At 43.6% G+C, this 13,715-nt stretch overlaps 1 protein-coding gene and 1 long non-coding RNA gene across 4 annotated transcripts in view; one reads left to right on the top strand and one right to left on the bottom strand.

Annotated features, from left to right (window-relative positions):
- LOC127915234 (uncharacterized) overlaps positions 1–9,156 on the top strand; it is a 9,449-nt gene extending 293 nt beyond the window's left edge. The window contains exons 1-4 of one of the 2 annotated variants that reach the window (XR_008090656.1): positions 1–1,167; positions 5,053–5,406; positions 7,288–8,341; positions 8,595–9,156. The exon at positions 1–1,167 is cut by the window's left edge and continues 293 nt beyond it. This is a non-coding gene — a long non-coding RNA (uncharacterized LOC127915234). Of the gene's footprint in view, positions 1,168–4,789; positions 5,407–7,287; positions 8,342–8,594 lie in introns of those variants that run through there. The other variant, XR_008090655.1, reaches the window with a different exon arrangement.
- The window catches only part of LOC118374222 (chromodomain-helicase-DNA-binding protein 4), a 62,425-nt gene that overhangs the window by 21,424 nt on the left and 27,286 nt on the right, over positions 1–13,715 (bottom strand). For both annotated transcript variants that reach the window (XM_052494850.1, XM_052494849.1), the window contains exons 19-27: positions 11,898–12,019; positions 11,541–11,714; positions 11,122–11,263; positions 10,733–10,864; positions 10,500–10,617; positions 10,209–10,330; positions 10,013–10,108; positions 9,783–9,924; positions 9,193–9,368 (exon numbers count right to left, since the gene is read on the bottom strand). In XM_052494850.1, the coding sequence (XP_052350810.1) occupies positions 9,193–9,368; positions 9,783–9,924; positions 10,013–10,108; positions 10,209–10,330; positions 10,500–10,617; positions 10,733–10,864; positions 11,122–11,263; positions 11,541–11,714; positions 11,898–12,019 (1,224 nt within the window). The remainder of the gene's footprint in view (positions 1–9,192; positions 9,369–9,782; positions 9,925–10,012; positions 10,109–10,208; positions 10,331–10,499; positions 10,618–10,732; positions 10,865–11,121; positions 11,264–11,540; positions 11,715–11,897; positions 12,020–13,715) is intronic.

Raw genomic sequence — 13,715 nt, 5'->3', positions numbered from 1 at the left:
CACACACACACACACACACACACACACACAGGTTAGCAATGATGGAAGAACTTGTATACTAACTAACAAACACAGGTTAGCAATGATGGAAGAACTTGTATACTAACTAACACACACAGGTTAGCAATGATGGAAGAACTTGTATAATAACTAACACACACAGGTTAGCAATGATGGAAGAACTTGTATACTAACACGCACACAGGTTAGCAATGATGAAAGAACTCATATACTAACACGCACACAGGTTAGCAATGACGCAATAACTTGTAAACTAACTAACACAAACAGGTTAGCAATGATGGAATAACTCATATACTAACTAACACACACACACACAGGTTAGCAATGATAGAAGAACTCGTATACTACCTAACACACACACACACACACACACACACACACACACACACACACACACACACACACACACACACACACACACACACACACACACACACACACACACACACACAGGTTAGCAATGATGGAAGAACTTGTATACTAACTAACAAACACAGGTTAGCAATGATGGAAGAACTTGTATACTAACTAACACACACAGGTTAGCAATGATGGAAGAACTTGTATAATAACTAACACACACAGGTTAGCAATGATGGAAGAACTTGTATACTAACTAACACACACAGGTTAGCAATGATGAAAGAACCCGTATACTACCTAACACACACACACACACACACAGGTTAGCAATGATAGAAGAACTCGTATACTACCTAACACACACACACACAGGTTAGCAATGATGAAAGAACTCATATACTAACACACACACAGGTTAGCAATGATGAAAGAACTCATATACTAACACGCACACAGGTTAGCAATGACGCAAGAACTTGTAAACTAACTAACACAAACAGGTTAGCAATGATGGAATAGCTCATATACTAACTAACACACACAGGTTAGCAATGATAGAAGAACTCGTATACTACCTAACACACACACACACACACACACACACACACACACACACACGCACACGCACACGCACACACACACACACACGTTAGCAATGATGGAAGAACTTGTATACTAACTAACAAACACAGGTTAGCAATGATGGAAGAACTTGTATACTAACTAACACACACAGGTTAGCAATGATGGAAGAACTTGTATACTAACTAACAGACACAGGTTAGCAATGATAGAATAACTTGTATACTAACACACACACACACACAGGTTAGCAATGATGAAAGAACTCATATACTAACACACACACAGGTTAGCAATGATGGAAGAACTTGTATACTAACTAACACACACAGGTTAGCAATGATAGAATAACTTGTATACTAACACACACACAGGTTAGCAATGATGAAAGAACTCATATACTAACACACACACAGGTTAGCAATGATGGAAGAACTCGTATACTAACACACAAACACAGGTTAGCGATGATGGAAGAACTCGTATACTAACTAACACACACAGGTTAGCAATGATGGAAGAACTCGTATACTAACACACACACACAGGTTAGCGATGATGGAAGAACTCGTATACTAACATACCCATACAGGTTAGCAATGATGGAAGAACTCGTATACTAACATACCCATACAGGTTAGCAATGATGGAAGAACTGGTATACTAACTAACAACACAGGTTAGCAATGATGGAATAACTCGTATACTAACACACACACACACACACAGGTTAGCAATGATGGAAGAACTCGTATACTAACACACACACACACACACACACACAGGTTAGCGATGATGGAAGAACTCGTATACTAACATACCCATACAGGTTAGCAATGATGGAAGAACTCATATACTAACACACACACAGGTTAGCAATGATGGAAGAACTCGTATACTAACACACAAACACAGGTTAGCAATGATGGAAGAACCTGTATACTACCTAACATGGTCTCTCCTATCATTGCTATGCAGACGACACACAATTAATCTTCTCCTTTCCCCCTTCTGATGACCAGGTGGCGAATCGCATCTCTGCATGTCTGGCAGACATATCAGTGTGGATGACGGATCACCACCTCAAGCTGAACCTCGGCAAGACGGAGCTGCTCTTCCTCCCGGGGAAGGACTGCCCGTTCCATGATCTCGCCATCACGGTTGACAACTCCATTGTGTCCTCCTCCCAGAGCGCTAAGAACCTTGGCGTGATCCTGGACAACACCCTGTCGTTCTCAACTAACATCAAGGTGGTGGCCCGCTCCTGTAGGTTCATGCTCTACAACCCTGCCTCACACAGGAAGCGGCGCAGGTCCTAATCCAGGCACTTGTCATCTCCCGTCTGGATTACTGCAACTCGCTGTTGGCTGGGCTCCCTGCCTGTGCCATTAAACCCCTACAACTCATCCAGAACGCCGCAGCCCGTCTGGTGTTCAACCTTCCCAAGTTCTCTCACGTCACCCCGCTCCTCCGCTCTCTCCACTGGCTTCCAGTTGAAGCTCGCATCCGCTACAAGACCATGGTGCTTGCCTACGGAGCTGTGAGGGGAACGGCACCTCAGTACCTCCAGGCTCTGATCAGGCCCTACACCCAAACAAGGGCACTGCGTTCATCCACCCCTGGCCTGCTCGCCTCCCTACCACTGAGGAAGTACAGTTCCCGCTCAGCCCAGTCAAAACTGTTCGCTGCTCTGGCCCCCCAATGGTGGAACAAACTCCCTCACGACGCCAGGACAGCGGAGTCAATCACCACCTTCCGGAGACACCTGAAACCCCACCTCTTTAAGGAATACCTAGATAGGATAAGTAATCCTTCTCACCCCCCTAAAAGATTTAGATGCACTACTGTAAAGTGGCTGTTCCACTGGATGTCATAAGGTGAATGCACCAATTTGTAAGTCGCTCTGGATAAGAGCGTCTGCTAAATGACTTAAATGTAAATGTAACACACACACACACAGGTTAGTAATGATGGAAGAACTCGTATACTAACTAACACACACACACAGGTTAGCAATGATGGAAAAACTTGTATACTAACACACACAGGTTAGCAATGATGGAAGACCTCGTATACTAACTAACACACACAGGTTAGCGATGATGGAAGAACTTGTATACTAACTAACACACAGGTTAGTAATGATGGAATAACTCGTATACTAACACACACACAGGTTAGCAATGATGGAAGACCTCGTAAACTAACACACACACACAGGTTAGCAATGATAGAAGAACCCGTATACAACCTAACACACACGCACAGGTTAGTAATGATGGAAGAACTCGTATACTAACCAACACACACACACAGGTTAGCAATGATGGAAGAACTTGTATACTAACTAACACACACAGGTTAGCAATGATGGAAGAACTCATATACTAACACACACACACTGGTTAGCAATGATGGAAGAACTCATAAATGAACTAACACACAGGTTAGCAATGATGGAAGAACTCGTATACTAACTAACACAAACAGGTTAGCAATGATGGAAGAACTTGTATACTAACACACACACAGGTTAGCAATGATGGAAGAACTCGTATACTAACTAACACAAACAGGTTAGCAATGATGGAAGAACTCGTATACTTCCTAACACACACACACACACACACACACACAGGTTAGCAATGATGGAAGAACTCGTATACTAACACACACACAGGTTAGCAATGATGGAAGAACTGGTATACTAACTAACAACACAGGTTAGCAATGATGGAAGAACTCGTATACTAACACACACACACACACACACACAGGTTAGCGATGATGGAAGAACTCGTATACTAACATACCCATACAGGTTAGCAATGATGGAAGAACTCATATACTAACACACACACAGGTTAGCAATGATGGAAGAACTCGTATACTAACACACAAACACAGGTTAGCAATGATGGAAGAACCTGTATACTACCTAACATGGTCTCTCCTATCATTGCTATGCAGACGACACACAATTAATCTTCTCCTTTCCCCCTTCTGATGACCAGGTGGCGAATCGCATCTCTGCATGTCTGGCAGACATATCAGTGTGGATGACGGATCACCACCTCAAGCTGAACCTCGGCAAGACGGAGCTGCTCTTCCTCCCGGGAAGGACTGCCCGTTCCATGATCTCGCCATCACGGTTGACAACTCCATTGTGTCCTCCTCCCAGAGCGCTAAGAACCTTGGCGTGATCCTGGACAACACCCTGTCGTTCTCAACTAACATCAAGGTGGTGGCCCGCTCCTGTAGGTTCATGCTCTACAACCCTGCCTCACACAGGAAGCGGCGCAGGTCCTAATCCAGGCACTTGTCATCTCCCGTCTGGATTACTGCAACTCGCTGTTGGCTGGGCTCCCTGCCTGTGCCATTAAACCCTACAACTCATCCAGAACGCCGCAGCCCGTCTGGTGTTCAACCTTCCCAAGTTCTCTCACGTCACCCCGCTCCTCCGCTCTCTCCACTGGCTTCCAGTTGAAGCTCGCATCCGCTACAAGACCATGGTGCTTGCCTACGGAGCTGTGAGGGGAACGGCACCTCAGTACCTCCAGGCTCTGATCAGGCCCTACACCCAAACAAGGGCACTGCGTTCATCCACCCCTGGCCTGCTCGCCTCCCTACCACTGAGGAAGTACAGTTCCCGCTCAGCCCAGTCAAAACTGTTCGCTGCTCTGGCCCCCCAATGGTGGAACAAACTCCCTCACGACGCCAGGACAGCGGAGTCAATCACCACCTTCCGGAGACACCTGAAACCCCACCTCTTTAAGGAATACCTAGATAGGATAAGTAATCCTTCTCACCCCCCCTAAAAGATTTAGATGCACTACTGTAAAGTGGCTGTTCCACTGGATGTCATAAGGTGAATGCACCAATTTGTAAGTCGCTCTGGATAAGAGCGTCTGCTAAATGACTTAAATGTAAATGTAACACACACACACACAGGTTAGTAATGATGGAAGAACTCGTATACTAACTAACACACACACACAGGTTAGCAATGATGGAAAAACTTGTATACTAACACACACAGGTTAGCAATGATGGAAGACCTCGTATACTAACTAACACACACAGGTTAGCGATGATGGAAGAACTTGTATACTAACTAACACACAGGTTAGTAATGATGGAAGAACTCGTATACTAACACACACACAGGTTAGCAATGATGGAAGACCTCGTAAACTAACACACACACACAGGTTAGCAATGATAGAAGAACCCGTATACAACCTAACACACACGCACAGGTTAGTAATGATGGAAGAACTCGTATACTAACCAACACACACACACAGGTTAGCAATGATGGAAGAACTTGTATACTAACTAACACACACAGGTTAGCAATGATGGAAGAACTCATATACTAACACACACACACTGGTTAGCAATGATGGAAGAACTCATAAATGAACTAACACACAGGTTAGCAATGATGGAAGAACTCGTATACTAACTAACACAAACAGGTTAGCAATGATGGAAGAACTTGTATACTAACACACACACAGGTTAGCAATGATGGAAGAACTCGTATACTAACTAACACAAACAGCAAACAGGTTAGCAATGATGGAAGAACTCGTATACTTCCTAACACACACACACACACACACACACACACACACACACACACACACACACACACACACACACACACACACACACACACACACACACACACACACACACACACACACACACACACACACACACACACACACACAGGTTAGCAATGATGGAAGAACTCGTATACTAACACACACACAGGTTAGCAATGATGGAAGAACTGGTATACTAACTAACAACACAGGTTAGCAATGATGGAAGAACTCGTATACTAACACACACACACACACACACACACAGGTTAGCGATGATGGAAGAACTCGTATACTAACATACCCATACAGGTTAGCAATGATGGAAGAACTCATATACTAACACACACACAGGTTAGCAATGATGGAAGAACTCGTATACTAACACACAAACACAGGTTAGCAATGATGGAAGAACCTGTATACTACCTAACATGGTCTCTCCTATCATTGCTATGCAGACGACACACAATTAATCTTCTCCTTTCCCCCTTCTGATGACCAGGTGGCGAATCGCATCTCTGCATGTCTGGCAGACATATCAGTGTGGATGACGGATCACCACCTCAAGCTGAACCTCGGCAAGACGGAGCTGCTCTTCCTCCCGGGGAAGGACTGCCCGTTCCATGATCTCGCCATCACGGTTGACAACTCCATTGTGTCCTCCTCCCAGAGCGCTAAGAACCTTGGCGTGATCCTGGACAACACCCTGTCGTTCTCAACTAACATCAAGGTGGTGGCCCGCTCCTGTAGGTTCATGCTCTACAACCCTGCCTCACACAGGAAGCGGCGCAGGTCCTAATCCAGGCACTTGTCATCTCCCGTCTGGATTACTGCAACTCGCTGTTGGCTGGGCTCCCTGCCTGTGCCATTAAACCCCTACAACTCATCCAGAACGCCGCAGCCCGTCTGGTGTTCAACCTTCCCAAGTTCTCTCACGTCACCCCGCTCCTCCGCTCTCTCCACTGGCTTCCAGTTGAAGCTCGCATCCGCTACAAGACCATGGTGCTTGCCTACGGAGCTGTGAGGGGAACGGCACCTCAGTACCTCCAGGCTCTGATCAGGCCCTACACCCAAACAAGGGCACTGCGTTCATCCACCCCTGGCCTGCTCGCCTCCCTACCACTGAGGAAGTACAGTTCCCGCTCAGCCCAGTCAAAACTGTTCGCTGCTCTGGCCCCCCAATGGTGGAACAAACTCCCTCACGACGCCAGGACAGCGGAGTCAATCACCACCTTCCGGAGACACCTGAAACCCCACCTCTTTAAGGAATACCTAGATAGGATAAGTAATCCTTCTCACCCCCCTAAAAGATTTAGATGCACTACTGTAAAGTGGCTGTTCCACTGGATGTCATAAGGTGAATGCACCAATTTGTAAGTCGCTCTGGATAAGAGCGTCTGCTAAATGACTTAAATGTAAATGTAACACACACACACACACAGGTTAGTAATGATGGAAGAACTCGTATACTAACTAACACACACACACAGGTTAGCAATGATGGAAAAACTTGTATACTAACACACACAGGTTAGCAATGATGGAAGACCTCGTATACTAACTAACACACACAGGTTAGCGATGATGGAAGAACTTGTATACTAACTAACACACAGGTTAGTAATGATGGAAGAACTCGTATACTAACACACACACAGGTTAGCAATGATGGAAGACCTCGTAAACTAACACACACACACAGGTTAGCAATGATAGAAGAACCCGTATACAACCTAACACACACGCACAGGTTAGTAATGATGGAAGAACTCGTATACTAACCAACACACACACACAGGTTAGCAATGATGGAAGAACTTGTATACTAACTAACACACACAGGTTAGCAATGATGGAAGAACTCATATACTAACACACACACACTGGTTAGCAATGATGGAAGAACTCATAAATGAACTAACACACAGGTTAGCAATGATGGAAGAACTCGTATACTAACTAACACAAACAGGTTAGCAATGATGGAAGAACTTGTATACTAACACACACACAGGTTAGCAATGATGGAAGAACTCGTATACTAACTAACACAAACAGGTTAGCAATGATGGAAGAACTCGTATACTTCCTCACACACACACACACACACACACACACACACACACACACACACACACACACACACACACACACACACACACACAGGTTAGCAATGATGGAAGAACTCGTATACTAACACACACACAGGTTAGCAATGATGAAAGAACTCGTATACTAACTAACACACACAGGTTTGTAATGATGGAAGAACTCATATACTAACACACACACAGGTTAGCAATGACGCAAGAACTTGTAAACTAACTGACACACACAGGTTATCAATGATGGAATAACTCATATACTAACACACACACAGGTTAGCAATGACGCAAGAACTTGTAAACTAACTGACACACACAGGTTATCAATGATGGAAGAACTCGTATACTAACACACACACAGGTTAGCAATGATGAAAGAACTTGTATACTAACTAACACACACAGGTTTGTAATGATGGAAGAACTCATATACTAACACACACACAGGTTAGCAATGACGCAAGAACTTGTAAACTAACTGACACACACAGGTTATCAATGATGGAATAACTCATATACTGACACACACACACACACACACACACACACACACACACACACACACACACACACACACACACACACACACACACACACACACACACACAGGTTAGCAATGATGGAATAACTTGTATACTAACACACACACAGGTTAGCAATGATGGAAGAACTTGTATACTAACTAACACACAGGTTAGCAATGATGAAGAACTTGTATACTAACACACACACAGGTTAGCAATGATGGAAGAACTTGTATACTAACTAACACACAGGTTAGCAATGATGAAGAACTTGTATACTAACACACACACACACACACACACACACACACACACACACACACACACACACACACACAGTTAGCAATGATGGAATAACTTGTATACTAACACACACACAGGTTAGCAATGATGGAAGAACTTGTATACTAACACACACACAGGTTAGCAATGATGGAAGAACTTGTATACTAACACACACACACAGGTTAGCAATGATGGAAGAACTCATAAACGAACTAACACACAGGTTAGTAATGATGAAGAACTTGTGTTCTAACTAACACACACAGGTTAGCAATGATGGAAGAACTTGTATACTAACACACACACAGGTTAGCAATGATGGAAGAACTTGTATACTAACACACACACAGGTTAGCAATGATGGAAGAACTTGTATACTAACACACACACACAGGTTAGCAATGATGGAAGAACTCATAAACGAACTAACACACAGGTTAGTAATGATGAAGAACTTGTGTTCTAACTAACACACACAGGTTAGCAATGATGGAAGAACTTGTGTTCTAACTAACACACACACACGTGAGCAATGATGGAATAACACTTATACAAATAAACACACACATACACAGGTTAGCAATGTTGGAAGAACTTGCATACAAACACATACAAGTGTAATAACACAGACTCAGAATTATGGGTCATCTCTCCTGTTCATCACCTTCCACAGTATCTCTCTCATACACACACCTCCTCCTCCTCGTCCTTGACGACGTATTGGGCCACTTTGAAGGAGCTGAGGTACTCGTTCATGCTCTGGATCTCTGTGTCCTCAGTGGACTCTGACTCCTGGTTCCTGTCCAGCAGTCTGTCTATGGCCTTGTCATCATAATGGATGACCTGGCTGTCATCCTCCTTGTTGTCCCCTGAGACGGAAAGGGACAAGGAAAGAGAGTGGCATACAATGAAAGACCTGGCTGTCATCCTCCTTGTTGTCCCCTGAGACGGAAAGGGACAAGGAAAGAGAGTGGCATACAATGAAAGACCTGGCTGTCATCCTCCTTGTTGTCCCCTGAGACGGAAAGGGACAAGGAAAGAGAGTGGCATACAATGAAAGACCTGGCTGTCATCCTCCTTGTTGTCCCCTGAGACGGAAAGGGACAAGGAAAGAGAGTGGCATACAATGAAAGAGTGTGTAAGAAAGACTGGAAAGGCCACACAGCTAGTTTTCAGGTTGTTAGTTTGAAGGAAAACCAGCAGGCATTACAGCCCCCGACAACGGGAATGACTACCTGTTTGGAGTGGACTGACCTGGTTATGGTTAGTAGTTAGTGACTCACCCTCTCCCAGCTCGTCCTTGAACAGCTCCTCTGTTCCAAACTTGAGGATGTCATCCAGCTCCTGTTTAGACATGGAACCTGTCTTACTGCCCAGCCCAGGACGCACCACCAGGTGGGTCAACATCATCTTCTTCTTAGCCACCTGGAGGAGAGGATGAGAGGAGAATTAGTGTCTGTCTTTTACCTACCACTCTGTATGAGTCTGGTAGGCCTTGGTATACTGGGTGTACCTGAGTGATCCTCTCTTCCACAGACGCCTTGGTAACGAAGCGATAGATCATAACCTTCTTATTCTGACCAATCCTGTGAGCTCTGCTGAATGCCTGAGGGAAAGAGAGGGGAAGAGATTGGAAGAGGAGATGAGCATGAGGCATGCGTCAAGTGTGTGTGTGTGTGTGTGTGTGTGTGTGTGTGTGTGTGTGTCTGGATGTCGTTGTGGGGGTTCCAATCGGAGTCGTAGATGACGACGGTGTCGGCGGTTGCCAGATTGATGCCCAACCCTCCCGCTCTGGTAGAGAGCAGGAAGGCAAACTGAGGGGCGCCAGGAGCTGAGGAGAGAGAGAGAGAGAGAGAGAGAGAGAAGAAGGGAGAGAAAGAGGGAGGGAGGTGACAAAAGACAAATAGAGACTTCCAATTCATATTTTTTTCCCAGTTAAAGTTACTGTTCCAATTGTGCTGTCGTTAGTGTATCCATGAACCCATGTGTGTGTGTCTCACCGTTGAAGCGGTCGATGGCCTCCTGTCTCATGCCCCCCGTTACACCTCCATCAATCCTCTCGTACTTATAACCCTCGTTCTCCAGGAAGTCCTCCAGCAGGTCCAACATCTTCGTCATCTACCAGGACACAGAGACAGTTAGTGTGTGTATGTGTGTATGTGTGTGTGTGTGTGTGTGTGTGTGTGTGTGTGTGTGTGTGTGTGTGTGTGTGTGTGTGTGTGTGTGTGTGTACCTGAGAGAAGACGAGCACTCTATGTCCTCCCTCCTTGAGTTTAACCATCATCTTTTGCAGCAGAGTCAGTTTCCCAGAAGCCCTTGTGAGGGCACTGCCCTCGTACATTCCGTTTGGAATCTTTGGCGCCTCCTGCAGGAAATCAATCAAACATCAGTCAATTAATTAATTAAAGCTCATCATCAAGCAGACTGCATCCAGATCAAAGCATCTTAACACATTCTGTTTAGTCCATATTAGGTTTAGTTCTGGAAATATAACCAACAAAATCATATACATTCAAGACAACATTTACTCGTATACAAGCACACAGACACAGATCGATGCCCTCCTTCAAGCACCGAATCAATGTTATGGCCCATGTCTCAGAGAATGGGTTGAGATCATACCATTGCGGCTCCGGGAAAGAGGTAGGGGTGGTTGCAACACTTCTTGAGGTCCATGACCACGTTGAGCAGGGACACTTGGTTTCCTCCTCCGCGGGTGTTCAGGGCATCAAAGTTACGCGTCAAGATGAACTTGTAGTACTTCCTGCATCACACAATTAAATTAATACCAGAAAACAAGAAATAGAAGCCAACATGAGACTTCTGCAACACTACACTACTGATATTCAATCCTCTATTTACTTATTGTCTATACTTCTTCTCCACTCATTAGCATGTGCTAGCACTGATTGTACTGTATTGTTGAGGGAGATAGCAAGTAAGCATTTCGCTGCACCTTTTAGACCTGCTGTAAACTGTGTATGTGGCGAATTTGATTTGATTGCTAGCACCATCCTCCCCACGTCCTCCTCATCACTTACTTCTGCATGGGGCTGAGCTCCACTCGTAGGATGAGCTCTGTCTTGGTGGGCATGTGTTTGAAGACGTCGGCCTTCAGTCTCCTGAGCATGTGTGGTCCCAGCATGTCATGCAACTTCTTGATCTGGTCTTCTTTGGCGATGTCAGCAAACTCTTCCAGGAACCCCTCTAGGTTACTGCAGAGCGGAGAGAAGAGGGGGGTACTTTTGTTATTGTTTTGGTTACTGGATTTGTTCAAAAGGAAACATCAGGACTATGAAACACTAAGCAATAGCAGCACTCACACACACACACACACACACACACACACACACACACACACACACACACACACACACACACAGTGTAGGCATACTGACTTGAATCTCACTGGGGTGAGGAAGTTGAGCAGGTGGAAGAGTTCCTCCAGGTTGTTCTGTAGAGGTGTACCAGTCAGCAGCAGCTTGTGCTGGAGAGGGTAGTTATTCAGAATCCTAAAGAACTACACAGAGAGAGAGATAGAGACAGCGTTTTATACTTCCACTGTCCTCTTCACAAAACAGGGTGATCTCTCATATTTGACTGGTTATAACCATAACTATACTAATAAACACTGTATTCAGTATGCAATGATATGTCATACTATAATGGTTATGGTACTGGTTATAAAAAATAATGGTTATGATACTGGTTATGGCTATAATGGTTATGACTAATAGTTATGGTACACTTGGCTATAATGATTCTGCCTATAAAGGTTATGGTACTGGTTATGACTATAATGGTCATGGTACTGGTTATGACTATACTGGTTATGGTACTGGTTATTGACTATAATGGTTATGGTACTGGTTATGACTATAATGTTTATGGCTATAATGGTTATGGTCCTGGTTATGACTATAATGGTTATGGCTATAATGGTTATGGCTATAATGGTTATGGTACTGGTTATGACTATAATGGTTATGGTACTGGTTATCACTATAATGGTTATGGTACTGGTTATGACAATAATGGTCATGGTAATGGTTATGACTATAATGGTTATGGCTATAATGATTCTGCCTATAAAGGTTATGGTACTGGTTATGACTGTAATGGTTATGGTACTGGTTATGACTATAATGGTTATGGTACTGGTTATGACTATAATGGTTATGGTACTGGTTATGACTATAATGGTTATGGTACTGGTTATGACTATAATGGTCATGGTACTGGTTATGACTATAATGGTTATGGCTATAATGGTCATGGTACTGGTTATGACTATAATGGTTATGACAATAATGGTCATGGTAATGGTTATGACTATAATGGTTATGGCTATAATGATTCTGCCTATAAAGGTTATGGTACTGGTTATGACTATAATGGTTATGGTACTGGTTATGACTATAATGGTTATGGTACTGGTTATGACTATAATGGTTATGGCTATATAATGGTTCTGACTATAATGGTTATGGTACTGGTTATGACTATAATGGTTATGGTACTGGTTATGACTATAATGGTTATGGCTATATAATGGTTCTGATTATAATGGTTATGGTACTGGTTATGTCTATAATGGTTATGGTACTGGTTATGACTATAATGGTCATGGTACTGGTTAAGACTATAATGGTCATGGTACTGGTTAAGACTATAATGGTCATGGTACTGATTATGACTAATGGTTTTGGTACTGGTTATGACTATAATGGTTATGGTACTGGTTAAGACTATAATGGTTATGGTACTGGTTATGACTATAATGGTTAAGACTATAATGGTTATGGTACTGGTTTAGACTATAATGGTTAAGACTATAATGGTTTTGGTACTGGTTATGACTATAATGGCTATGGTACTGGTTAAGACTATAATGGTTATGGTACTGGTTATGACTATAATGGTTAAGACTATAATGGTTATGGTACTGGTTTAGACTATAATGGTTAAGACTATAATGGTTATGGTACTGGTTATGGTACTGGTTATGACTATAATGGTTATGGTACTGGTTATGACTATAATGGTTATGGTACTGGTTATGACTATAATGGTTATGGTACTGGTTATGACTATAATGGTTATGGTACTGGTTATGACTATAATGGTTTTGGTACTGGTTATGACTATAATGGTTATGGTACTGGTTATAACTATAATGGTTTTGGTACTGGTTATGACTAATGGTTATGGTACTG

The sequence above is a fragment of the Oncorhynchus keta genome, chromosome 34 (assembly GCF_023373465.1).
Source record: "Oncorhynchus keta strain PuntledgeMale-10-30-2019 chromosome 34, Oket_V2, whole genome shotgun sequence".
Classification (NCBI taxonomy): Eukaryota; Metazoa; Chordata; class Actinopteri; order Salmoniformes; family Salmonidae; genus Oncorhynchus; species Oncorhynchus keta.
The sequence above is the reverse complement of the archived record's forward strand: the minus strand, read 5'-3'. Positions and strand labels throughout refer to the sequence as shown.